This window comes from Dinoponera quadriceps, unplaced genomic scaffold, assembly GCF_001313825.1.
Source record: "Dinoponera quadriceps isolate SergipeBrazil2010 unplaced genomic scaffold, ASM131382v1 scaffold2183, whole genome shotgun sequence".
NCBI lineage: Eukaryota > Metazoa > Arthropoda > Insecta > Hymenoptera > Formicidae > Dinoponera > Dinoponera quadriceps.
The window spans coordinates 8,192-34,038 of NW_014556922.1; the positions used below are offsets into that span (position 1 = coordinate 8,192).

Genomic DNA, 25,847 nt, shown 5'->3' on the forward strand with positions numbered 1-25,847 from the left:
TCGAACTGGTCCCACGTTCGATCGGTTATCTAATCGAATCTTTCACTATTTATACCGATCACTCCCGCCGTAATCCCGCGCGCTTTTTCCCGTCCGACTCTCATTTCGCCCCGGATATTTCGCGTGCGCGAGTTGTCCGGTGGAATCTGGGCTTCCCCGGCACACGTACACGTATATTTCGACGGTGTACTTTAAAGAGCGAGCGCTCGCGGGAAAACGAGAACGCGGGCGCGGTGAATTCGCGACTGCCGGAGGAAACACGGCCGACGGTCGCTTTAAACGCGAAGATGATCGACGACGAGGAGACACTTGAGACAAAGCGGCGTTTGACGAAAATTCCGCGCATGAATGTGTGTGTGTGTGTGTGTGTGTGTGTATGTGTGCGGAGACAGCTTTGGGCATGTGAAAGATATCGTATCGGGTGAAAGAAAAACGCGCTTATCGCGCGGCTTGACGACAGCAGGCGTCGAGGATGCTCGAGAAAAGAAAGACAGAATGCCTCTTGCGAATGCATATTGCATGGTCAGAAGTAGTTAGGATTTATACTGGCTGCATTCATTTGCCAGCTGTAGCGCGCCTCGTCGCTACGTAGGTCAGGCAAACTTGTTAATTGCGTGCTCGACCTACTCGACGTTCACATAATGGAGTCGCGTCACGTCTGATATCGCGGCAAATTAAAGCGGCGAGACCCGGAGAGATGAACCTGCGCCGAGAGAGAGAGAGAGTGAGTGACGATATTGAGAAAAGTGAGAAAGACCGATATACTCTCGTCCAGGTGCCGAGGGGGGAGGAGGGGGGGGGCGCAGTCTCGCTCGCGGAAGTTCGGTAAATTCTATCTCGAATAACGAGCCGGAGAGTAACGAGCGCGAGTTACACAGATTTACGAACCTGACACGCGAATTTTTATTCTCCTATTCGCCTGTCGATGATGCCCGTTGCAATGCATTTATACACGGCGGGAAATTCTCTGTAAATAACGACCCGCTGAAATTTTTGTGTTACTTCAACGAGCCGAATATATTAAAAAAGTATGCGATATGCTAATAAGGCAGAGTGTACATACATATGTTAATTTTTTTCACGTGTACTCTTCAACATATTCCTGTGTTAAAATAACAGAAAAATTTCAGCGGACCGTAATTTGAAAGGTTGCAAAATTCTTGACTATGCATTCCCCGTGTTGCGACACGTTTAGCCGCGAGCGGGCCGCAGAATAAACACACCGCGGGAGTGATTCGGACGAATCGTCGGCTAATTTCCACCTTCGATTTCACTTCGACGTTCGATGGGGCCGTTTGCGCCGGTGGGAAAAATTCGCTTGGGGGATCACAGAAATTCGCTCGAACGACGCTCTCCGGCTGCGCCGAGTAACTGACGCCACTTCGAGCTCCGCTTGTTCGATCGAGATACTTCTCAGGCTTGACGTAATGCGCGTTCGACACGACCTCGTTTGTCTAAAACTCGCGAGATCCTCGACGATAGCGCGTCGTCGCGATCTTAAGGGACTCGCAAGATAGACGACATTGCGCGCCGTAAATTAAGATGTGGGGTCTTAAAGCCCGAAGTACAGCTGCGCCCTGCCGCGCTGGGAATCGAATATTGCATGCATAAATGCATGTCTATCCCCTCCCATGGAAATAATGTAAAGGCCGGGCAGTACATCACGAATAATTGGAGTGGGCGCGCGGTCTTTGGTAACTCGGTAATTAAATCGATCCGAGATTAATAGAATGATCCGTTATTAAAGGGAGTATTATAATATTAGAACTTTATTTCTCAGGCGGAGTTTATCGAGAAACGCCCCGGGCGATTACTTCGCCCGGCTTGCGGGGGAGGGGGACAACTGCTAATTGCCGGCTGGTAGTTACGTAACACCGTCGAAAGTCCGACGCGACCAACTATTGGGAAACTTGAAAAATGATAAACGATAATACGTATACACACAGAGAGAGAGAGAGAGAGAGAGAGAAAGAGAGAGAGAGATACACATATATATATGTACATATATATAAATTTATATGCATTTTTCTTCCTCAACGAAAGCGCTAATATCTCTCTCTCTCTCTCTCTCTTAGGCAGATGAGCTAATAATCGAATCAGTTCGCTCAGCTGCGGCTGACTTCGAGAGACGCGTCGGACGGAGAATACAATCTACCAAATTGCATTTATATTTCCTGCGCGCGCTCGCGCGCACGAGCCCGGGAACGTCGATAGCGCACGATTCGATACTTAGATTTGCGATTAAAATATCTCCGGATCCAACTCGTCGTTAAGTAGGCCGTTGAAGGAAGATCGTCTTGGAAGACGATCGGAGGATCTCTCGCGCGGTCGACCGCCGCGCGAATATCTATTCCGCGGCGGCGGCAGCTCGAAACGCAAATGAACGGGCGAATCGATAAGCTCGGGAGGGTGGGGATTTCCGATGTGCGCTGCGAGATCGCTGTTGTCGAAGTTGTCGTCGTGCGATCTTAATGAGTAATCGTTCGATCACTACCGCGCATTCTCAGTTCGACCGGAGAACCGAGACTCGCGCGCGGATTGCGCCGTACAATCGCCGGCGCTCGTACGACGTGCAACGTCGACGCCCGTTTTACGATCGCTCGATGGCGCGTATCGACTTTTAATAAAAGGCCATCTAATAATACCTCTTCCTTGGTAAAAACCGACATCTGCGTCATTTGCGCTCCGGATAGAATATCATGGATATTTGCGATGCAAATGAGAGCTACACGACACCGCGCTCGGCGCGAAAAATCGCACCGGGGTGTATTTTCTCCGCGGCGAGATACGTCCCTGCGGAAAATCCTCACGGCGTGAACGGTGCGTTTCTTACCGGCCTCTTGCAGCCCCCTCCCCCTCTCTTTCTATCTCACCGTCTCCTCCGTGAATTCATCGTCGCCTTTGATCGAAACAACGAGCGGCGCTCCGTAATCAAATTTACGTCGGGCTCGTCAGAAGTCTCCCGCCGCCGCTTTTCAGCGGGAAAGCCGTCCGCGATATCACGGAATCGCGGCGATGTGAAATTTCAATTACCGATACGCGCGTTGGCGGCGGAGGAAAGCGGAGGAGAGGCGCCATCGGCGAGACAGCCGAAAGGCTGTCTCGTCTCGAACGATAAAGAAACTAGGGCGCCCCGAGTTATTGGGAGAACGACCGCTTGACCGGGACAATTTCGCGATATCCACGCTGTGCGATTCGAGTTTCGCTGTCGTGGCTCAGGAAGAAGTCGTCTTCGTGCCATCTCTCCGTCTCTCCGAAGAAAATGTCGCCGAAGCCGCGCTGCTTCCGTTGACCGGGAGAAAAGTTTCCGCGCCGGCTCGAGTGACGCTTTTGTTTACAATAAAGCCTTTCTTCGGCGGTCTCGTCGTCTCCCGAGCTCCGGATACGGCGAGGAAGAGCGCTCCGGCGGGCCAGGCAAAAACGCGGGTCGGCGAGCACCGTTAGCGTGTCGCGCCGAATTTGTCAATCGTGCTTATATTTTTCCGAGGACGCGCTCGACCGCGATTTTAAACGTCGTTCGCCGACGAGACGCGAAAACTCCGCGCGACATCCGTCACTCGACACATCGCGCTCCCCCGATATTCCCGGAAGTGCGATTAAAACGCGAATAAACTTTATCGGGGAAGAGAGAGTGTGTGTGTGTGTGTATGTATGTGAGAGAAAGGGAGATAGAGATTTCGGATCATTAGCTCTAAGACTCGACGGAGTCTCTACACTCTGGGGAACGCCAGTCGCGCGGAAACAATCCCCTTATTCCGCCCGCATATTGGCTCGGCGATCGCGCGATGGAAAACGAGATTTTCCGCATGGAGAAATCGCTATTTATTCGATAAATCCCCGGATAGCCCGCCGCGGCAACAGACCGAAGTAATACGCCGACAAACAAAGTGTCGGTCGATCTTGAGCGAGAAAAGCGGACTCGTTATCGCGCGCTGATAAATATTTAACGAGATAAAGCGCCAATCAGTTAATTACTCGCTGCTGATCGCGCCCACCGGCTGATTCCCCGTTCGTTTGCTCATTCTCGTCCGTTCGTTCGTTCGTTTCGCGCGATACGTTTGGGCGATCCTTCCTCGGCGATAGTGAGAACAACGAGCGCCCACACGCATCTCCAGCGCGATTATTCGCACGCCGGCTCGTAATTGGCCCATTTGGCAGTTGCATAAAATACGAGGCGCGATACTTCGGCGCGTTCGAGCGCACATACGCGCCTCGCCATAGCCGAATGATGTATCGGCGCAATGAGGGAGGAAAAATGCGTCGCGAATAAACAACGCTCTCCCACGTATGACGTTTAATTTTTCACAGGGACGATTAACGGACCTCGCCGCCCGGGATCGCGCGCCGCTCACGTTCTCTCCGGCTGCGATTTTATTTCCACCCGTGTGCGTTATTGTTCTCCGTAAATAGAGAACAGTGGTGTATCGCACTCGGGTCGTATCGCAAGAGTGAATATAAAGACGTAAGATAGCAGAGATTCCTGAGATAGCGGTCGAGTTATTACGGGAGACGCGAGATTGCTAGATTTCATCGAGCCACGCGAAAGCGAGTTGGACGGCACGATCCCGGAACTCTCGCGTTAACAATGCGAAATGAGACGTCGATTCGCCGACCGGCCAATTACGGCAAACGGCGGAGATGAAAGAGTGTAGGTAAGTAAATGTGAATTACGAACCGATCGTTGAACGTGTCTGGACTATCGGATTGTTGTTCGCCTCGGCGTTCATCGGCTGCGAGCGGTCGGACGTGACGGTGGTCGTCGTGTTGTTGGTACTGCCGAGCACGGACGTCGATGTCGCCGAAGTGGAGGACGTTGAGGACGGATTCGTGGCGTTCGCCGACGGCTTCGAGGACCAGGAACTGCAGGTATCGCAGCCCTCGGCGGAACGTGTCGATAATCGACAGCAGGACCAGCGCTTGCCGCTCCACAGGCCCGCGTGATAACGCCCGCTCAAGCCCGGGTTCTCACTGCACACTGAGAACGAACGGTATCATTAGCGGCATCCATCAATGACGATGTCATCTCGGAAAACGACAACATACGCGTATCGTACGCGAAAACATAAATAACTGCATATCGCTAAAATAAATAACAGATTGCGCGGTCAGCGAGACTGCTTGGTTTTTCTCATTGATGTCGAGACATACGAACGCGCAATCGCGAGAGTGCTTGGGATTTATTTTGTAAGATTCCGGCCTCGGATGGGTAGCAGAATCTTGAGAGAAAGAGAAAGAGAGAGAGAGAGCTCATCACGACAATCACACGACTCGCGATGCCCCCGATTCAAATAATCTCTCGACTCGTCCCTCAAACTTCGATGATCGGCATCACGTCCCCGCCGTGTGGAGTCTCGCGATTTTTCCACGAGGAGGTCCCGCGCATCCGTGAGTCCACGGCTACTCGACGAGGCTTGAATGGCGACGTCGCGCGAGATATCGGAGCGGATATCGCGATCGCGGATCTGATACGCGCTTAGCGGAGCGCGATTGGGAGCGCATCGCGAGAGGAAGCGTTGACGAGCGCGGCGACAGCCGCCCGGAAGCGCGGCCGAACCGGGTCGCGTTTGAATAGCGTACGCGAGAAACGCGCGTCCGACGTGAGAGGAAGCGGACCGGGCGACTTACCCGCGCGTATAGCGCGTATCCATTCGGCGCGATCCTGCTCGCGCGCGGCGAGGAGGTAGAGCGTGTACTCCTGGCCAGCTTCCCGGTATCCCACCTGGAAGGGCAGCCCGGATGGTACCCCGCCGCCTCCGCCGCCCGCGTCGCCGCCCGCCACCTCGCCGATGCCGCCTCCGCCAGCGGTGCTGTTATTCCCGAGGCTCGCCGTTTCCACCACGTGGACGCTCTCCACGGCGATTCGTCCGCGTTCCTTACGGCGCTGCAACGAACGGCAATTAATGTTTATAAGTTCATTAATAGACACTTGCAGTCGTTCGCTCGCTCGCTAACTAAGAGCAACTGCGCAACCTCCTCTCTCTCTCTCACTCTCCCTCTCTCTTTCTCTGTCTATCTATCTATCTATCTATCTACCCATCTATTTATCTCTCTCTAAGCGGAAGCTCTTCGTGGTTACGGCCGAGTGGAGAGTTATGTTTAGGTATTGCGCGATGTATGTCAGATCCCTCGAGTTTGCTTCACGTGAGAATTTCATATCGTTATACCCCCAAAGTGATCTTACGTCTCACTTCGGTTTGGTAGTTTCGGACGATCTGTAATTCGCGAGAATCCCCATCCGCGGGGAGAGACGTTCGCGAGGCGGCGTATGAAATTACAAGCAGAAATCAGTCCCGAATTCCGTCGTGAATTATGGATCGCCCTGGCTCCCCCTTCTCTCCCCTTCCGCCAGGCGAGTTTGGGAAAGCTTTCGCGGGAAGATGCATCGTCGTTCGACCCTGGCGAATTACAATAAGGAAATTCCTACCGCACTACGCGGCGGCGGATCAATCTTCCCGATATCGGTGCGATGTAGCCACCACCACCAGCGGTGGTCGCGAAAAGTAATTTACGAGGACGAATGGCATCGGGCGACCCTCCCCGGGGACAATCGCGCCGGAATTCGTGATACGCGCGACATGGATTTCCCATCCGTCCGTCCGTCGAGCGCGCCTGCTAATGCGCGCCGAGGGCAAGCGGAGTGGGTGCGAAGATGCGAAATCCTCAAGTTTTCTTTTACCTCCACGTTGCACGTTAGATCTCGCGACGCGACGAACACGGCGAATCCCGACCGGAGGTCGACGGTGTGTCTCGGCTGTGTGCTCGGCACGTGGACGCACAGTCTTGCGTCTCCGCTTGCAGAGATCGCTGAAACGATCGGACGCAACGTCGGACGAGCGAGCTCCCCCTCCGGCGCTCCGATCTTCTCGATCGGCGCGCGAGGAAGAGAGAGAAGTTACAACCGACTTCGGATATCCGCGTTCTGCCGTTCGGCGAGTCGATGAGAACGCGATATAGCTCGACTCTTGGTCGTTGGATCCCGCGAGTCAGCTGGAACCTGGGCCAAAGAGTTCTCGGATCAGGATCCGCCGGGAAGCGACCTAGTGCATCGAGGATGAGCGCGCGCGCGCGCCTGTTCTTGGGTTTCTTCGCGAACTCGGCCGCTCTCGGAGAGGGATTAAAGCGTCATAGACTCGTCCGCAGGACCGTCCGAAAGATCGTCCGGGTTCGCGGCAGAAGCTCGGAGAGAGTATGCTATATTTATGTATGTATATATGTGTGTGTGTGTGTGTGTGTGTGTGTGGGAGAGAAAGAGAAAGACAGCGGAAGTGGGTATTCGACGACGATAAGTTCGCGCTTCGTCGAGACCGATCCCCGAACGACGGCCACTGACTGAGCGGGCAGCATCAGGAATCCGACGACGGAGGAGCGGGAAGAAAGGACGAAGAGGAGTAGGAGGTGGTGGTGGAGGAGGAGCGAGAGGACGGAGAACTCGTGGCGCCTGCGCCACCAATTTGACACACGGGGGTATCACGGGGGTGCGCACGTTATCCACCCCTTCCTACCGAAAGCGGCCCGGTCCACCTAACGGTTCGCTTAGCTACGGAGATAGCTATTGGTATTAGCCACGACGACCCACCACGTAGTTACCAGCTACCTGCCGTCCCGCTCGACGCGAGAGATTGAAGGGACCATGGTTGTCGCGACGTGCACGGGATTAATCTCCGCGCATTGTCCGACAACGAAAATCGCCGTACACGGCGGAGACCGCCTGTTTACCGATTATTATTGCAACCGATACCCACAGCTATGTTGTCAAGATCGAGTGTTATCGTTGTGCAATTAACTGGCAACAAGAGCTCTGCACTCAGGAAGATCCATATATCGATCTGCTAATATTTGATCAACGAACGAGGGGGGTAAAATTTGCGGTGAAACTTAGAGAAATGTCAGATTTCGCAGGATTTGCAGATTTTTTGGGGATTTGCATGGCCGATTAAGTAACATTTATGGTTGGATTAGACATTTTCCTCTCGTGTATAGAATGCCTTGGTTCTATATTGATGTGTAGAACTATAGGCAATTTGTGAGTATAATTTGTGATTGCTCCCAAATCACATATATATTAGGTTTGTATAATTACATATATAAGGAAAAATTGCACCATATACAGGTCATAATTATTTGTTCATATATACAATTCTTTATAAAATTGACCTTAATTTTCATGATGGATTCTATGATAAACTTATGATCAAGTTTTCCTCAGCGAAAAGATACTGATAAGGTCACAAAATATGGGATATTCTGTATAAACATAGTGTAATAATATTATCAATATGCAGTTGTTTGTTGTGTTTTTCTTAATAACAGTTTTATGATGAAAAGAATCTTACAGAAGCAACAAGATCTCTTACTAAAAGAATGGAGAAACTGGCCAAAGTATGGATACCCATTATTGCCACATGGTTAGCGCAATGTGAAAGTGGAAAATAAATTAACTGAAGGTATGTGCGTCATACTTTGCTTAATTCTCTCATCAGTACTGAGACACTTTGGGTTTTAAAATAACTCACCTCACCATCTCCATCGTAGTAAACAAGGTAGCGTTTGGTCAGCACAAACCATCGTTGCTTGTAATTGACTGGAGTAAAGCGTTTCTTGTTTTGGGACCGTTTTATCATGAATCCTTGCCGAATGACATCCCCATCTTTTGGCTCCAGCTTTCCATCTTTCCCGGCCATTACAGATGGGGGGCCACCCTAGCAACAGTAAAAGCAGAAGTTTTATGCACAATGATGGAGCTTCATCGTGAAAAGGAAAGATTTCATCGCAGAGCCTGGATAGGATTGCAAGCAACACTTTGTCAACATGATGCACCAACTTAACACACTTCCCAGAGTACACATAAAGCTCTATGATAGACACAACAACAAAAAAAATCCAACAGACACAAATATATATTCAAATTCTCTATAAGATGGCGTATCTTGCGTATCCGGTTTATCTGAAGTCACAAAGGATGCAAATCCACTTCTAAATTTAGCACACCGGAATCACTTTTTCCTGCTGTATCACCCGCTTCCTGTCATGCAACCTCGCCACACGTGTCAATTAACGAGCAATTATTATCTCTCTCTCTCTCACTGTTATGCCGCCGGGAATGGCCGCATAACTTTTGCACGACGACGAGCGACGAGTTGAGCGAAGTTGAGGGAGAAACGCGAGCGGAAACGTGCGTGTCGTCGAAATATCGCCGAGGTGTCACGCCAAGGCGCGAGCAACACCGCGCGAGGACATTGGTACGCGGTTGTTCCAACGTTTGATTATTCGAATTCGTCACTCGACGCTACGTGTGCAGCGGGTTTATCGGTCGTCGCTGGCGACCACTCGGGCGGGATCCGAGTACTTACCATGCAACAGATATGCGGCTACTACCTCGCGATTCCGATACTTGTCGAAAACATGACCGGCGCCCAACAAAGAATTCACGTGGAACGGACGCATACACACACCGACAATCTGTCAAACGAGAAGACGTCTCGCGGCGACGTTGGAAATACACGAGAAATCAGGAAATGCCGCACCACGTTAGTCAACCGGGCGGCCCGGTCAGCGGACGAATAAAGAAATCCACGCGAGAACGACGAGACGGTGTCTCGACCGTGGCCGAAGCCTCGCGCAAATACCGCGGAGAAGTCGCCGTGAAATCTCGCCTCGTACGGCACGCGTGACTCCAACCGGCTGGTTCATCCGAGACGCTCCTTGACTCGGGCGGCCTGCAACATAACAAAATGGCGGATTAGGGCGCTGCTGTCGCGAGTGCTGTCGTTTCGTTTTGTTTTGCTCGCTCGCTCGCTCGCGAGACGGTTGTCCCGTGCGAGCGTGCGTACGTTCGAAATACTCACGTTACTCGTAAAAGGGACATTTTCTTTCAGTCCCGCTTGGAAAAGCGAGGACGAGCATAAGCTGCGTTGCGGCCGGTTTTAGGGCTTTGCGAACAGACACTCGAGTAACGTGTTGATGGGACTCGATCTAACCTATCGATACGTTTAGCAGTAAGTAGAGATTTGTCATCGGTGAGTCGAATTGTCGTTGGTCGCTGTTCATTGACGTTCGGGTATTAGCAAGATATGGCAACCCCCGAAGCGATACAAGTCAGTTCTTTACCGTTACCGCCTGTTCAATATATTAATTTGTACACGGACGAGAATGTACGTCGTGGACGAGCTCCACGACCGCCACCGCCGATGCACGATAACTATACCATGTTCGGCAACATGTTCAACGCGGAGGACTCGATCATCAGGCCGCTGGAGGCGCAGGGGATCAAAAGGCTGTACCCGCAACACTTCGACCGTCGGCGTGAATTAAAGAAACTCAACCATTCTCTGCTTGTAAATTTCTTGGATTTGATAGACTTGCTCGTTCAGTGTCCTGATAGTCCAAGACGAGCAGAAAAGGTAAGAGCTCGTATATATGTAATTTAAGCGCTAAAGATTTCAAGTAAAATATATAAAAGATTATAAATTGCTTGATGATAGACGGACATCTATGTTATTTAAATCTGTATCTCTACTTGTCAATATTAAGTTAAAATACTGATGCTAGGTATTAATTCAAGATATTAATATTATCTTGAATTATCTCCATAATAACACTTTGTGTCTTCGCAGGTTGAAGACTTGACTTTGCTGTTTATCCAGATACATCATTTGTTGAATGAATTTAGACCACATCAAGCCAGAGAAACATTACGTGTAATGATGGAACTGCAACGTAGACAACGACTTGAAACGGCGATGCGTTTCCAGAAACATCTTGAAAAGGCATATTTATTAATAGAGATATGAAATCTATATAATATGTACATAGCTATTCATAATTATTATTATTGTATTTATGATATATATGGTATTGTTACAGGTCCAAGAAATACTACAGCATGCCTTACAGATGCTCCCAGACACAGCTGAATTAGATTCTAAACTCGCAATAAACACAGATACTATGGAGTCTGTTGATAATTTGGGTCTCGAGCAACAAACTTTAGATCCATGTAGTCCGAGCGACCGTATCATGTGCAAAGTGATAGATGATGTTATTTCTTCAAATGGACTGTTTTAAGACGTTGCATTGCTTCGAAATGTTAACTAATCTCTGAATGGATGAACATGCTATAAGTTGTACATACTTACATATGTAAACTATAATAACATACAATGTGATAAATACATCATTTTTTTTAACGTTGCATAACATATATTCAAGTGATCTGGAAATATAAAAATCTTTCAGAGATTTTACTCTAATGAAATATAATTATATTATAATATGATATAATTATAATATATCATATAATTAATATTCCTTAAGTAGATTGCGATAATTCTCTTGAAATTACCATTTTATTATTTGCATATTAGTGATACATATATTTGACAAATTGTATTTGACTCAAACATGTAGTTGTATTCTAAATTTAGTAAGATTGGTATTACATGTAAATATATATATATAGATAATACATCTAAATTTAACACAGCTATACATTGTAATAGATTAAGGTACATGTAGACAAACATCCATACAGACGTTTACCTGTTTGCTCTCAGAATCGACCGTTAATTTTTCTCTTAATGTTATTCCCTCGTTACATGTAATTGGGTAAAAAAACACAATATGTGATGTTAAATAATGTTATTTATTGAAATAATTAGAAACAAATTCACGAATTGCATGTAACAAAGTCTTTTTACATGGTAGTAATGGATAGGGAAAGGGAGGCAGAACATTTTTAAACTCACCTCACAAAACAGCAATCACCAAGGAGATAAACATATATATGAAAAATAAATATGAAACGAGATATGCCACCAGAGCCTGAAAAAACAATAATTAGTTTATCCAAGTTACTCCTGGTTCCAGACCCATCCATAGGAGATTTCTGTAATTAAAAATAACATGAATTTACAAATGATACAGCACGACTGACTCCTCGATTCCCAAACCTCTTGGTAGTACTTGGTCTCTGCAAAAGAAAAGCGATACAACAATAATAGCTGCTCCATTTATCGAAGAAACACAGATATATTTACTTCAAATTAATCAGAATTTGCACTAATAATTTTGTAATTATTAAAATAAAATTTCATTTAAAATATATACGCAAATATATATGTCTGTCTGACTTGTACGTAAATAGCAAATTCTACATATATTAGTATTTCTGTAAAATGAGAAATTTATCTGATGTTTCTTCGATTTAATTGTCTTTATGTACAGCTGATGCAAACCCCTTCCGTTCATAGCCTGGTCCTGTTAACAGACAAGTACTAACAAATATAAAAGTTTGGATGGAGGAGGGTTAGTTTAGGAATGGATACAAGGTTATATTATTGCATTATTTTGTTTGTTCAGTTTCTCAACGCGAAAAGAGCCGTCCATTTTTTCCATAAGCTTCTTTAACCATGACATTGTATCGATGCCTCGACAGTTGCCTCCAAACGGTTGCATGGTTTCAAACTTGAATTTGCCATCGTTATCTTTATTTGTGGACATCTCTTCATCGGTTTACTATCCCATATCTTCGAATAATACCAGCTTCATAAATTTTTCACATTCCGAAAAATCTTCTTTCTTCCTCCCTTACACATAATTCCATCAGTATTGATATCATTATTAATTTTTCACGCAAAATCGGATAGTTATAGCAAGTTCATCCGTAGCAACATTCTTAATCATTGTGCATTCACATATATGTGTATATATATATATATACACATATATATATATTTCTGGCTTTTGATTGTTGTTCATGTTAAAATAACTAAACGGTGAAAATATCAGTGCTGTAATTACAAATGCCTTCTTGCAATCGAACTCGAAGTAGGTATATCAATAATATTTGTAATCATTTTGCTTCTTGCTACGTTCTTTGACTTATCAAAAGACGTAGACCATCCAAATTCATTTCTTTCAAACTTACAATCATGTATTCTGATAGTGTTTGTTTAAAAGCACTTTCTTCTTGCAAACCAGACAAGCGTTTAAATCGTCTTATTCCAGTTGTTTTCAGTGTGTTACTGCAAATTAGTGTTGTAGTTAATAAAAGTTTTTCCGCCATGTTCCACGGCCTCTTGATCTATATCCACCTCTTCCTCCAGATCTATTACCTCTAAATCTAACTCGCCCTAAAAATAATACAAAACCAATATACTATTTTATTCATGATTATAGGTTAAAATTCATCCATCAAACTTTATTACTATTTATCGTTGTCGGCTTACCATAATTGGATGATATATTTGAGCTATATTTTCCGCTAGGAGGCGTATATATTTCTCTTTTGTTGTTCTTATCTTCTTTGATACGTTTATTCGCGTTACTGTCATTTCCAAATGTAATAGGTGTGTGCCTTTTCTGAGTAGAATTTTTTTCGTTCTGAAAGAATAATAAAATTAATATATTAAAGATTGAAGTGCATATTCGTTCATAATTATATCTGAAGAATATTTCATGCTTATAATAAAGGGACTAAAGAAAATTAATAACCTTCTTGTCGTTACAATGCGTTTTCCATGAGAGATGTATGATACTTTTAAAACTAGGAGGCGAGTGGAATAGGTCTTTGATTAAGGTATTGATGTTATTGGTTGTTTTCAATGCAACGACTTTCAGTTGATTTTCGTCAGATTTCAATTCCTCCTCAGTCTTTCCACTAATAGCTTCTCGTAATTTTTTTATATAACCTTGAATACCTCTTGCAAAGTATTGTAATCTTAATCGAAATTCTTTCAACTGTTCCCCATCTTTTATCAGGAATTCGGGAGTTTGTTTACACAGCTTATGAAAAGCGTACATCAAACATTCCACGTGACTAAACTGTAACTTTGGTACATCAGTAATATCTGCAGCTGGAGGAAGTGGCATATAGGTCTGAAATAACAAATAAAAAATAACAGTAAGCAACGAGATATAAATATCAGACATTTCACTGTACAATAATCGTATCGAATCAGTCGTGCAATAAAATGGATTACTCACAATGAGAGTGTTATAAAGCTGTTGCACTTTATCCTCGGGTTTCTCAATCGTACCGCAAAATACGGTTAATTCAGCAAGCAACTTTAATAATTCCAACTGAATATCTCTACCATCAGGAGAAGTTATCAGAGAGAGGTGTGGTAGAACTTGTACACAAATGTAAGAAACGAATTTGGATGAATCAATCTGCGACTAAAAAGAATACAGATATTAAAATATACATGTAAATCATTAATTGTATAAAATATAAGGAAACATTAAATATTATTTCCATATTATTGAAAAAAAAATATATATATATGTACATACACTAAAAAATGGAAGAGCATGTTTAACACATTGGACTAGCCTGTTCCATTGCTCAATATTAGTGTGTTTAAAAGGTATAGACAACTCAGCTTGTTCTATTGTAATGTCAACCAATTCTTGTTGTCCACTAACAGTAGATCCTAATCTAGTCCATGCAAGAATTTCCATGATACTGTGAAATTCATCAGCAGTTACATCCTATGTAAAAAGAGAGAATATGTGAACAATGATAAGTAATAATTATTGAGGAATAACATATGTTATTGTGTTACAAAATGATACAAAAGACTAATAAAATATTACCTGTAGTACTTTTTTACACTCAGAAATTAACATGTCTTCTGGTTCCTTCGTTATAACATCATGTCCTATTGCTTTGAGTTTAGTAGCTAGGAATTTTATACAACGTTCCCTTGTTCCATCATCACCATTAATAATTTGGCTGAAGAATCCACTTATAGTACCTAAAAATTTAAGATGTTCAGAGTCATATAAATGCCACATAAACCATAGTGATAAAATATTTACTTCATATTTAAATAAAACATCTTCATGTGTATGGATTCTATCAATTATATATTAAAATTTATACCTTTTGGGTCACTCTTCATAAGTGACATAATACTGTTATGTACAACGGCTAATTCCGTAGGATCCTGAGCTTGCAATAATTGTGCCAAAATATCTGCAATTCTTGCTGTATGTTCCTTATTGTCTTTACAAAGTGCTGGTAAATCCTTGATAGCTTGTTTCCGAATCTACAAGATATAATGATTACGTTTTATTATCTTTTTTGTGTTACTAAATCAACAAACCATTTTCAATTCAAAGTAAACAAGAAAAACAAAAAATTAATTATATTAAAAAACATAACCAAGATTAATGTAAAATTAATTTAAGATTAAATTATAAAATATATGAAATTTACAGCTAAGTCTTCATCTTCGCATAGATCCAAGTGAGCATCTATAGCTTGATCTGCTAGTTTTGGAAAGTGTTTGAAGAACCTTGCAATAAATTGCGATGCCAAACGTTTTTCCTTTGGTGATCCTTTAACAGCTGTCAGAATTTCCAAATATTCCTTTTCATGCTGCAAATTCAAATTGAATATAAAGTAAAGATTGTATCTTTACAAGTTAGTCTAGATCTACGATAGATATAACAAACTTCTAGTTTTTTGTTTTAAATACTAAATTATAATTTCTAGCAAAAAGTGTTTCCAGCACTACCAGATGTCGCAACTTCTAAAACATAGTCTACAATAGGCAGTAGGAGTATGTTCATAAAAAGTAAGAATAAAAAATTGACCAATCATAGTTGATTATTCCTCCTTATATATATACTCCTTACATTTGAATATGATTGATCAATTTCTTATTCTTACTTCTTATGAATATACTCCTACTGTCCATTGTAGACTACATTTAAGATTTAAATGTTATTGCAACTTCTATGGTAACGTAGGAAACATCTTTTATGTCAGAAATCATATTTTATTGCTTAGAGCAAAAGGCTAAAAGCTTAATATGGATCCGGATTTATGTGGAATAAGATTGAATAATCGTAGCGATATTATGTGTCGTTAAACCAGTATCAATGATTCCAAATCACTTGTGATAATATAAAAGATTCATGGTATGGTGCAATGCTTGGGCGTGCACAAGAGACATTCAGGTTTTCCATTTTCTCCGAGATACACCCGGCATATTTCACACAAGAAATTATTCATGCGATATTCATTTGCAAAACAATGTCGTACATAAGTAGAGAAATATCCAGAATAAAATTCCCTCAAATTCTCCGACTTCAAATGAAATATATACGACATAACCAATAAGGCACTTACTTCAGCCAGTTTATCCTTAGCATCAGCTAGGATGCCAAAATTCTTGTACAACTTCTCAATACTGTCGGTACTCATGGTGAGGTTCACGCACAATCCTGCACAATCGAAAATACGAGATACATACAGAAAATAACTTGCGACACGAGATCTAGCCGGACGCCAACACCGCTGAACACGCTCGAAACGACTAAAATGGCGGTCGGTGAACTAACTTCCCCAACTGGAAACAGTGATATGGGAGAGAGATTTCTCGTGTGCGAGCGTTAACATACGAGCATCGTCACTGAGTGGGAAGGGCTGCAATATAAAGGGCACAGCCCATTTGTGCCCCGAGAGAAAAACAGTCGTAATAAAAATAAGAAAATAACAGCTTTCACCGAGAAGAGCTGTTAGAACTTTCACTCGGAAATTTCTAGAAAGCTCTCTCGTAGAATTCTCAAGAAACGGAGATAAAAGGGATAAAGGAAATGATGTGTTACATATGGTATACATTTGTCAATATACACTCGCGGATGCCATGACTGCGTTCGGAAAACACAACGATTGCACAACGGTTGAGTGATTCTTCGACGTAATTAGTCTAAATTTAGAGATCTGATGAAAAGACCAGTAATCACTGATCACTCATTAACTGAGACTCTGAGGCTCGATTCTTGAATCATTCGTGACTATTCGTATACGTAACTTGCGAGTGATATCCAATAAACGAATACAGCTATTCCATAAAAGTAAGTAAGCTCATTGGATATCACTCGCAAGTTACCAATAATTATGAATAATTCAAGAATTCAGGAAATCTAAATTTGAACCAATTACGTTGAAGAATTACTCAATCGTTGTGCAATCGTTTTGTTTTCCGAACGTATCTATTGTATCCGCGAGTGTATACTGATAAATATATCTATCGAGTGGTTTATTAAAAGTATAAAATATTCATTATGCATACGTATATATATATATATATATATATATATTGCTGTTGGATATTAATTGCGTCTCGAAACGCATCAAATAAAGTGCGACAACCTCCTGTCCAATTGGAGGATCTCTAAGATAAAAATGTGTCCCTAAAATAAAATGTATGTACTTATGTGCTTGCTCTTCTTTCTCATATAGGGTCTTACGTAGAACTTTGGACCTGTCGTCATAAACCGCCACATTGATTTGATTTTTTTTACAACTTAACATTGCGTGCACTTGAGGGACGTAGGAAAGAGACTAATTTCTGCGACGATGTTTTCCACCTACTTCAGAGCGTTACGGGCTACTAGCAAAGTGAGCATACGTTTTCATAAATTCGTTCTGATCTTCGTTCTTCGGTTGTTTTTCACTATCTAGTATCTTTATCTCGCGCTCACTAATTGTTATAACCTTTGAGAATTTTAAATCTCAGCGTCAGTCGCGTTCTACTGATCTACTAAGATCCTATGAGCGATACAGAAAAGCTATTTTTACGTCTTTAATAATTAAATTAAGGATGATGAATCAGAGATATAAATAAATGTAAGTTTTGCGATTAACTTTTGATTTACTAAGCACGCTCGGTTGAAATTTCTCGAATTTTTACAAAATATATTAGTTATGCGGTGAGAGGGTAATTTTTGTAGTGAGAATTTGATAGCTAATCAGCTCTCATAAGTTGTCTATTTTTAGTTTGGCTCATTGGCACGTTACGAGTCCACTTTGGTTATCGCGGAGCACAACAATGAAAGTCTGCTACCTATCACCAGCAACGCACTGACGGCTGCTAAGAAGATCGGCGGTGATGTAATTGTATTAGTCGCTGGCTCCAAGTGCCAGGCGGTGGCACAAAGTGCATGCAAGGCCCAGGGTGTCTCCAAGGTCCTTCTTGCGGACAGCGATGCCTTCAAGGGATTCACCGCCGAATCTTTGACGCCGCTTATAATTACACTGTGTAACGAGCATAAGTTCACACATGTATTAGCAGGTGCAAGTGCGTTTGGTAAAGCTCTGCTTCCTAGGGTCAGTATATACATACAATATACACTATTTTATACACCTTGATAAAATAATAACAATTTATATCTGCGTCAGATTCGTTAATTGATTTGCATTAATATACGATTTGTATCTGAATTTAAGGTCGCAGCTAAGTTAGACGTATCTCCAGTAAGCGACGTCATCGACATAAAGACATCGGATACGTTTATACGTACTATATACGCTGGCAATGCCATTCAGACTGTCAAATCTAAAGACAATGTAAAAGTGGCATCTGTAAGAGGTACTTCTTTCGCAGCGGCACCTCTGGAAGGAGGTGATGCCAAGTGCGAAAACGTGGCTACCGATGGCTACACTGCGAACCAAGTGCAGTATATCAAGCAAGAGCTCAGCAAATCCGACAGGCCGGAATTAACATCCGCGAAAGTCGTGATTTCCGGCGGGCGTGGAATGAAGTCCGGAGAAAACTTCCAGTTATTGTACACACTGGCGGATAAGCTTAATGCGGCGGTAGGGGCGTCTCGTGCCGCGGTTGATGCCGGATACGTGCCAAACGATCTTCAAGTAGGACAGACTGGCAAGATCGTTGCTCCTGTGAGTGAAATTTATTTATACAAAATTCCCCTGTGATGCGCATACAATAATCTCGCGATGATCGATTTTTAGGATTTGTACGTAGCGGTTGGGATTTCGGGAGCGATTCAACATCTTGCTGGAATGAAGGATTCCAAGACAATAGTGGCAATCAATAAAGATCCAGAGGCACCCATCTTTCAAGTTGCGGACTACGGATTGGTGGCGGATTTATTTAAAGTCGTACCCGAGCTCACGGAGAAATTGTAAATCGCATATCTTCCGGGCAGACAGATGTATATTCTTGTATAATTTTGTTACGCTTTTCTTGTTAGTATGATAAGGATGTGTGGAATTAAAAATTTTATAACAATTTTATCACGTTCCCACGAGTTTCTTCAACTTTCTTATCCTTCTTTAATCGTCAAGAGAAGTTTTTTGTACGACGGAGTAAATATGTTGTGTCCGATCCGGCGGTTCGTCATTGAGGTTAGGTGGTGCGAGCAATACGGAAGTCACGTTCGAACGTGTGTTGAAGTTGTCGATGTAAATTTGTAAAACGAGGTGCACTTAACACAACACTTGCACTGGATAGGATCGTGAATTGACAATTTTTCTCACAAAGGTATTATGTTTACCTCTCAGACGTTTATTTTTTATTTCATTATATTTTTTGCGAGATAAGCGATTATCATAGGTTATGTTTTATCCTAACGGTTTTTAAAGTCTATTTTATTTTATAAGATTTATATAATTAATAATTATACGATTCTTATATTTGTTAGAAAATTCTTTGCCGAACAGCTGTATTGTTATTAATGTTTATATTTCCTACATCACAAATTTTATATATTATTTAGGCTTTTTTTAGATATAGTTATCTTATGTATAAATTAAAACAAAATTTTATCTTTGTAGAAAATGCAGAATATTCGTCAATGTGTAAAGTATCTGGCGTTATGTGGTAAATCTGTCGTGAATAAGACTGATATCATACCAAATGCAGCAAAGGTAACTAATTTTATACCAACATGCAGTTTACATCTTTCTTCTGCAATATGCAACAAAGGCGCAATAAAACATGAGGCCCCGACTGGATTTCTTCGATATAATGAGACTATTTTCCCACCACAAAAACCTGGTGAAGAAAGAAGACCTGCTGTATGTCACATATTATGTATAATATTAAGTAACTCGATCAATAACCAAATGTGTATGTATATTTGTTTTTCAGTATGTATGTCATATGAAGGCTAATATTAAGTACAGTATCAAAAATATGTGGTATATCGCTTGTTTTGTAAGAGGCATGTCAGTGGATGAAGCTGTGAAACAGTTGAGCTTTATACCCAAAAAAGGTGCTGCGATTGCAAAGGAAGTTATTTTAGAAGCTCAACGCTTAGCTGTGGAGGAACATAATGTAGAATATAAGAGCAATTTGTGGGTCGGTGAGTGAATTTGTTCTTATTATACGCACATAATACTATAGATTTATCGTGAAGATATAATAATTCAACAACAAAAAAACAAATCCAATTTTGTAGCCGAGTCCTTTGCGACCAAAGGTGTGGTGATAAAAGGTATACGGCGCCACGCTAGAATGCGCATAGGAACCATCCACTACAGACATTGCCACTATTTCGTACGCTTAGAAGAAGGACCACCTCCTAAACATTATTACCTGCCACATCCTAAGAGCGGCGAGGAATTGTTGGAGGACTGGTTAAAGATGATGCATACTCGCAAAGTAGTGAATTCTTTGTAATTAATGGTATGTGGAAATTAATACACAAAGATACGAATAAATATGACAACGAGTTTCTTTTTGTTTTAACACCTTAATTTAATTCCCACTGAGAGATACATCTTGAACTTATTACAACTTCAACTTTGTCCTCCTCCAGTGACGCCTCTTTGCGTTGTACCTGAAACCAACGAGAAATCATGTATAATCAATGATACCTCGACCTTTTAAAAATTCTGTGCACATACAAACATCTGCAGTATTTAACACGTTCATTGCCAATCACGCGATATCGCGTGATGCGAGTTCTCACCAAACGGCCGATCACGCGTTATCGTGTAATAGATATTTAGAGTACATAAATCCTATGTATATAATAATAAAAGCGTATAAATAATATATTAACTTATTTTAGCACAATAAAAACTAAATAAAAAAATATAAAAAATACGAAAATCCAATTTTCGTATTTTTCAGCTTGGCGATGAACGTGTTAAAGGGTTAACGCGTTAACAAGTTGATTCATTGGTAGTTCTGATTAGGAATTTTGCTATGAATACGTGTGATTATCGATTTTTCCTAACAGAGCACGGTTATCGCCGTTAGAATACGAGTGATATTGAAAATCTCACACCTCTTGTTATGTTAGTGTACTAACATCGTCGTGTGTACGTTCTGAATACTTATCTGCGTAATATTTCGAAACAGAACAAATTCATCGTCCGGAAATGAAGTGATTTGAAAACTTACCGGATAGTATTGCCGGTCCGCATTCTCACCCACTGTGGGATCGGTCTGTTTTGCTTCAGCTTTTTGGCAAGCTTTCGCTTGATAATGAATGTCTTGTGTGCCGACTGTAACACAGACAAAACGAAATTTAGGCCTGCAGATGTACCTGGTAAACGTATTTTCGTACGAAACAACAAGATGACGATAAATTAAACGGATATCCCGCGCAGAACCTACCATCGTGCACGTCGTGTTCGTCGCGCTCTACGAAAGACCAGTAAAGGGCACACACGTTACCGTTGGAGAACTCAAACGAAATGTTCTATAGAAAAGCACTCGACGTTTCGTCGGACGCTTCGTACAGAGTTTAAAGCCGAGCACGCATCAGGGTCGCTAATCGGGTCGAAGATCGAGGGAGTGCGATTGGATCCGCAGCTGGCTCGTTCCGATTGGTCAGGCTCTCCATTCGTCCACGTTTCCGTTACGGGCTTTAATGCGTGACTTTTAGAAATTCCCTATGGCGATAACCAATCCGTATTCAACAAGTACGACGTTCGTAACGTCATCCCCAAGCTGATATCATACAGAAGCTAAAGAACTTTCGTAGCTTCCGAGCGAGTCAGGATATCGAGTGTCGAAGAAAAGAAGTTTCGCAGGGTCGCGGAAATTTCTCATCGACGTACAACGGATTTGTTTTACAAGTACGACTGCCAAGCTCGTAAAGCATTACGTTTCGCTCCGTTTCTAATAATTGTTCCGCCCTATATCGAGCTTAATGGCGCTTGACAGCTTTCTTCGTGTGTTCGTCTGCATCCCGACCACCGCTCGGCTGTCGTGACGATGTTCATGACGTAATTAAGTTATACCATGGTGGTGTGTTAGTTGAATTCTTGTTTGGCGATTTATTTGCCATTTTGCTCCGTCATTTCACGATCGAATAAGGAAAACGTGAAGTACTCGGCTCACTCTCGACGTACAAAATGGACAGCAACAAGGATGAGGCGGAACGTTGCATGGAACTCGCGGAACGCCACATGCGAGAGAAGAAATACGAGGAGGCTGAAAAGTTCGCTCGTAAAGCTCAAAAACTTTACCCGATGAAGAAGGCCGAAGGTACGTGACTCCGGAGATTTCTACAGCAGTAGAACAGGCAATTGTTATTGGTTTTTTCGTGTTATACATATTTATATCATGTCAGTAGATTGTTAATTATTCACCGACACGAATGTAGTTTTTACATAAACATATTTTTATGATTACAACAGAACGATCATTGCCAGTATCAATTAATTATGTTTGTAGACTTGTTAGCAGAAGTGTCGATACTTTCAAAGCAAAACCAGAAGCCTGAGTCGGCTGAACCTACAGTTAGAAAGCGTCAAAACGTTACTAAGGATGGAACACATCCTCAGACTGGAAGTGAATATACAAAAGAACAGATGGATCACGTGAAAAGGTAGCCATTTTAGGATTATTTCAGCAGTTTGAACGGTTGTTAATATCTATGGAATGAATACACCTGTTTCAACTATTTATCTGTTTTACAGTTTGTACAGTTATTTAATTTTTAATATTCGTTCAACACAAGAATATTGCCTATTGCAGGATAAAGAAATGCAAGGATTATTACGAGATCTTAGGAGTCACCAAAGAAGCTACTGACAGTGATATTAAAAAGGCGTATAAAAAGTTAGCGCTTCAGTTACATCCTGACAAGAATAAAGCACCAGGTGCTGCTGAAGCCTTCAAGGGTGAGTCAATATTCTTATGCGAAATGAAAATCGGAATTGCTACGTTTATAGAGGTCTTTAGATAAAGGTAGTCTATCTTCTTCCAGCAATCGGAAATGCAGTTGCTATTCTTACCGATGCTGAGAAACGAAAACAATATGATATGTATGGTCCTGAAGAAGAACGAATGCAAAATACACAAACTCGTCAAGGTCATACGCATTACAATTATACTCGAGGGTTCGAAGGTATTTGAAAAAAATAACCTATATTCGGGAAAATTCTCACTTCAGTTTGTATATATAAAAACATATTTCTGTTTTAGCTGATATCACGGCTGAGGAATTGTTCAACATGTTCTTTGGCGTCGGTTTCCCGCAACAAGAGTTTTATATGCGTCGGCCAGGTGGAAGATGGATGAGGCAACAGGATGCACAGGCACAACATGCTCATTCCCAGGTAGAAACGATAATTGGATGTCCAACGATTTCCGAGAAGAATTTTACAAACGAAATTAATTTATTTTGTAGCAAGCTAATGGATACACTACATTTCTTCAGATGTTACCGGTTCTGTTATTAATATTGTTAACCATGATGAGTAGTTTTTTCATATCTGATCCAGTTTATAGTCTTCATTCTAATTCGTGAGTATAGTTAAATATTCAAGTGAGGTAATTATTATTTTGTAATAAAACCTTGCATGATATGTAATTAAAATATATATATTAATGCTTTCCCCTCGTTCACAGGAAATATTCCGTATCCAGGATGACGCAAGGTTTAAAAATACCGTATTATGTTAAAGAAAACTTTCATAGTGAATATCAAGGCAGCCTACGTAGATTAGAAATTTCAATTGAAGAGGAATTCATGAATAGTTTGAGACAAACTTGTGCCAGAGAGAAGAATTATAGTACGTACATTATATATATACATAAATTATTTTAACATATTTAATATATCTCTACTGCAATAACATTTATGATAGAGAGTTACATAATTCACTTTAATATCTGAAACAATTTTTAATTTTTTATAACGTTGATGTGCAGGGGAAAGTATGATGTGGAAGGCCCGTAATTTTGGAGACCAAGATCTATTTTTTAAAGCTAAAAATCTTGAAATGCCTTCGTGTAAAAGACTACAGGAAATGCAAGCCTGATAGACAAACCGTGTAACTAAATTAATAAATAGGAGTCTGTTGTAGATAGATGTATATTATATTTACACGTATATAATTGTCTTCGGGTGTAACGAGAATGTTTGGCGCAAGGTACAATTACATACATCACATACAACGTGTTTCTATGTACACCCAAAGAAGATTCATATATTTATCAAAGTCTACACGATGTTCTCACCGAGAGAACATGTATGTACCATGTGCGTTTGTTTCTATTATTTATTCCATACGTAAACTATAAATTGCATGACGAATGACTGAGTGCGATGCAGATTGGGTGAGACTTTTAATTTTAATTGTTCGACTACAGAACCAGGGAAGGTTTCTTTTGCTCATGTGTCTCCTTTGAACGAAACATGTTTATACGTTGGTTTTTTAAATCGTTTAGAAATCATTTGTAAAGCTAATAGTGCAACGCGTGTAATTTGCACTCAGCGTTGCACGTAAAATCGTGGTACTGTCGATTGTCATTATGGTACCAGTCATTCCGATAACTCAATGATTTGTAACAAGCGAAATAAGAGTCTAATATTTGTAAGTACAACCACACAGACAACTATAATATAGACTGTAATTATTGCGAGAAACTCTGAATGCAATATTATATAATCTCAGTAATTCGTATTTTACACCTGAAGTGTGTTATTGGCATGCATGTCTGCCATGTGCATATTTGGCAGATGCTTTGAAAAATTTATAAACTTATGATTATATGTATATAATTCACCAGGAAAGGGAACAATTTGACAAAGATGTATTTAAATTATTTTAATGTGTATTTAGTAGATTTAATTTAACTCCAATTCAGATTCAATTGAGCTCGACTTCTATTCAAGATTCAATTAACTACTTTTTAAATTTCCCCTCTCACACTTCTATGTTGCATTCTAGTTGTAATTTTGGTATTCAATTATACTCAAATACACATCTTTTATTAATTTTACGATTGCAGGGGAATTTAATGTAACATTGTTTACATAATTTGAAATAAACTCATTACTACATGTTGTTGCATAAAGACAGAAAGATTTAGCTTATTTCCAGTGAATTCTAAATCACAGGATATCCTGTAACTACTGTGAAATATTTGAATAATGTATTTGAAGAATTTTTTAAAATTGGTAAGAAGATCTCACTTGTAAGAACCTTTTCAAGCTTAATTACGTAGCTTGGATAAACTTATTCCATTTCTGTCGATATAATTTTCGGCATTGTATGTAAGGTTTCTGAACGTAGCATGTGCAATTGGAGAATCACCGATAGAATTCATCTAGTATAATGTGAAATAATAACGTGATTAAAATGATTGATAAAAATTTCTTGTGTGTAATAAAACGTCAAGATGGATTACAATTATAATCAGGAGAATTTCTGCTGTGTCAAGGAAACCAAATATTATTGGTATTAAATCTTTGTTGATAATAATAGCATTTTAGGATATTATTACACAAATATATATATGTAAATGTTTAGAATCATTATTGCATACAATTTTTAGCGCATATACGTCTTTATGGTAAATATATAAATTATGTTTATAAAATATTCACCCTTTGGATTGTGCTGGTTTTATTTAATAAAATTCTAATGCATATAATAAAATACGAATGTCACTCGTTAAATGTTATTTAATTACACGAATTTAAATCGAGATGTGTCGGATACAGATATTTTTAGTAAAGTTTGTCGAGTTGCATTGCGCAAACAAAAAATTGCGCGCAAATATCTATCATCAGATTTTTTATAATTTAAAAGTGCAAATCTCCCGTTTTGATTTATACAATGT

At 41.4% G+C, this 25,847-nt stretch overlaps 6 protein-coding genes across 7 annotated transcripts; 4 read left to right on the forward strand and 2 right to left on the reverse strand.

Moving 5' to 3' along the window:
- Nucleotides 1-4,667: 4,667 nt before the first annotated feature.
- LOC106748382 (tyrosine-protein kinase Btk29A-like) lies at nucleotides 4,668-10,068 on the reverse strand. The gene is made up of 4 exons (XM_014626837.1): nucleotides 9,351-10,068; nucleotides 8,514-8,699; nucleotides 5,626-5,881; nucleotides 4,668-4,975 (listed from the first exon to the last, which is right to left on the reverse strand). The coding sequence occupies exons 1-4, from the start codon at nucleotides 9,351-9,353 to the stop codon at nucleotides 4,668-4,670; spliced, it is 753 nt and encodes a 250-aa protein (XP_014482323.1). The 5' UTR covers nucleotides 9,354-10,068.
- A 2-nt stretch (nucleotides 10,069-10,070) lies between these two features.
- Nucleotides 10,071-11,748, forward strand: LOC106748440 (mediator of RNA polymerase II transcription subunit 7). Its single transcript, XM_014626942.1, has 3 exons — nucleotides 10,071-10,400; nucleotides 10,614-10,766; nucleotides 10,864-11,748. Exons 1-3 carry the CDS (start codon nucleotides 10,071-10,073, stop codon nucleotides 11,062-11,064), a joined length of 684 nt encoding a protein of 227 aa, XP_014482428.1. The 3' UTR covers nucleotides 11,065-11,748.
- On the reverse strand, nucleotides 11,623-17,318 carry LOC106748437 (apoptosis inhibitor 5). Of its 2 annotated transcripts, none has more exons than XM_014626936.1 (10): nucleotides 17,226-17,318; nucleotides 16,139-16,233; nucleotides 15,221-15,382; nucleotides 14,885-15,050; nucleotides 14,596-14,756; nucleotides 14,293-14,490; nucleotides 13,984-14,175; nucleotides 13,492-13,875; nucleotides 13,227-13,380; nucleotides 11,623-13,130 (listed from the first exon to the last, which is right to left on the reverse strand). In XM_014626936.1, exons 1-10 carry the CDS (start codon nucleotides 17,296-17,298, stop codon nucleotides 13,042-13,044), a joined length of 1,674 nt encoding a protein of 557 aa, XP_014482422.1. In that variant the 5' UTR covers nucleotides 17,299-17,318; the 3' UTR covers nucleotides 11,623-13,041. The 2 variants fall into 2 exon arrangements, with proteins under 2 accessions (XP_014482422.1, XP_014482423.1); XM_014626937.1 differs by lacking the exon at nucleotides 17,226-17,318 and adding an exon at nucleotides 16,629-16,709.
- Nucleotides 17,319-17,327: 9 nt separating this feature from the next.
- On the forward strand, nucleotides 17,328-19,058 carry LOC106748439 (electron transfer flavoprotein subunit alpha, mitochondrial). The gene is made up of 4 exons (XM_014626941.1): nucleotides 17,328-17,413; nucleotides 17,792-18,121; nucleotides 18,242-18,694; nucleotides 18,767-19,058. Exons 1-4 carry the CDS (start codon nucleotides 17,372-17,374, stop codon nucleotides 18,941-18,943), a joined length of 1,002 nt encoding a protein of 333 aa, XP_014482427.1. The 5' UTR covers nucleotides 17,328-17,371; the 3' UTR covers nucleotides 18,944-19,058.
- A 95-nt stretch (nucleotides 19,059-19,153) lies between these two features.
- LOC106748441 (39S ribosomal protein L22, mitochondrial) lies at nucleotides 19,154-20,491 on the forward strand. The gene is made up of 4 exons (XM_014626943.1): nucleotides 19,154-19,298; nucleotides 19,592-19,834; nucleotides 19,908-20,121; nucleotides 20,218-20,491. The coding sequence occupies exons 2-4, from the start codon at nucleotides 19,595-19,597 to the stop codon at nucleotides 20,436-20,438; spliced, it is 675 nt and encodes a 224-aa protein (XP_014482429.1). The 5' UTR covers nucleotides 19,154-19,298; nucleotides 19,592-19,594; the 3' UTR covers nucleotides 20,439-20,491.
- A 1,215-nt stretch (nucleotides 20,492-21,706) lies between these two features.
- Nucleotides 21,707-24,690, forward strand: LOC106748438 (dnaJ homolog subfamily B member 12). Its single transcript, XM_014626938.1, has 8 exons — nucleotides 21,707-22,259; nucleotides 22,449-22,602; nucleotides 22,752-22,897; nucleotides 22,984-23,124; nucleotides 23,202-23,335; nucleotides 23,407-23,522; nucleotides 23,628-23,791; nucleotides 23,931-24,690. The coding sequence occupies exons 1-8, from the start codon at nucleotides 22,127-22,129 to the stop codon at nucleotides 24,038-24,040; spliced, it is 1,098 nt and encodes a 365-aa protein (XP_014482424.1). The 5' UTR covers nucleotides 21,707-22,126; the 3' UTR covers nucleotides 24,041-24,690.
- Nucleotides 24,691-25,847: the final 1,157 nt, after the last annotated feature.

Coding starts and splice junctions, on each gene's coding strand:
- LOC106748382 (XM_014626837.1), bottom strand. Junction 5,882..8,513: donor ACTACGATGGAGATGGTGAG/GTGAGTTATTTT, acceptor CGTTCGTTGCAG/CGCCGTAAGGAACGCGGACG. Junction 4,976..5,625: donor GATACGCGCTATACGCGCGG/GTAAGTCGCCCG, acceptor GTTCGTTCTCAG/TGTGCAGTGAGAACCCGGGC.
- LOC106748440 (XM_014626942.1), top strand. CDS start 10,071: ATGGCAACCCCCGAAGCGATACAAGTCAGTTCTTTACCGTTACCGCCT. Junction 10,401..10,613: donor GTCCAAGACGAGCAGAAAAG/GTAAGAGCTCGT, acceptor GTGTCTTCGCAG/GTTGAAGACTTGACTTTGCT. Junction 10,767..10,863: donor TCCAGAAACATCTTGAAAAG/GCATATTTATTA, acceptor GTATTGTTACAG/GTCCAAGAAATACTACAGCA.
- LOC106748437 (XM_014626936.1), bottom strand. CDS start 17,298: ATGTGGCGGTTTATGACGACAGGTCCAAAGTTCTACGTAAGACCCTAT. Junction 16,234..17,225: donor AAAGAAGAGCAAGCACATAA/GTACATACATTT, acceptor TCGATTGTGCAG/GATTGTGCGTGAACCTCACC. Junction 13,131..13,226: donor AAATATATCATCCAATTATG/GTAAGCCGACAA, acceptor TATTATTTTTAG/GGCGAGTTAGATTTAGAGGT.
- LOC106748439 (XM_014626941.1), top strand. CDS start 17,372: ATGTTTTCCACCTACTTCAGAGCGTTACGGGCTACTAGCAAA. Junction 17,414..17,791: donor CGTTACGGGCTACTAGCAAA/GTGAGCATACGT, acceptor GTCTATTTTTAG/TTTGGCTCATTGGCACGTTA. Junction 18,122..18,241: donor GTAAAGCTCTGCTTCCTAGG/GTCAGTATATAC, acceptor TCTGAATTTAAG/GTCGCAGCTAAGTTAGACGT.
- LOC106748441 (XM_014626943.1), top strand. CDS start 19,595: ATGCAGAATATTCGTCAATGTGTAAAGTATCTGGCGTTATGTGGTAAA. Junction 19,835..19,907: donor GTGAAGAAAGAAGACCTGCT/GTATGTCACATA, acceptor TTTGTTTTTCAG/TATGTATGTCATATGAAGGC. Junction 20,122..20,217: donor TAAGAGCAATTTGTGGGTCG/GTGAGTGAATTT, acceptor CCAATTTTGTAG/CCGAGTCCTTTGCGACCAAA.
- LOC106748438 (XM_014626938.1), top strand. CDS start 22,127: ATGGACAGCAACAAGGATGAGGCGGAACGTTGCATGGAACTCGCGGAA. Junction 22,898..22,983: donor TGCTGCTGAAGCCTTCAAGG/GTGAGTCAATAT, acceptor ATCTTCTTCCAG/CAATCGGAAATGCAGTTGCT. Junction 23,336..23,406: donor CACAACATGCTCATTCCCAG/GTAGAAACGATA, acceptor TTTATTTTGTAG/CAAGCTAATGGATACACTAC.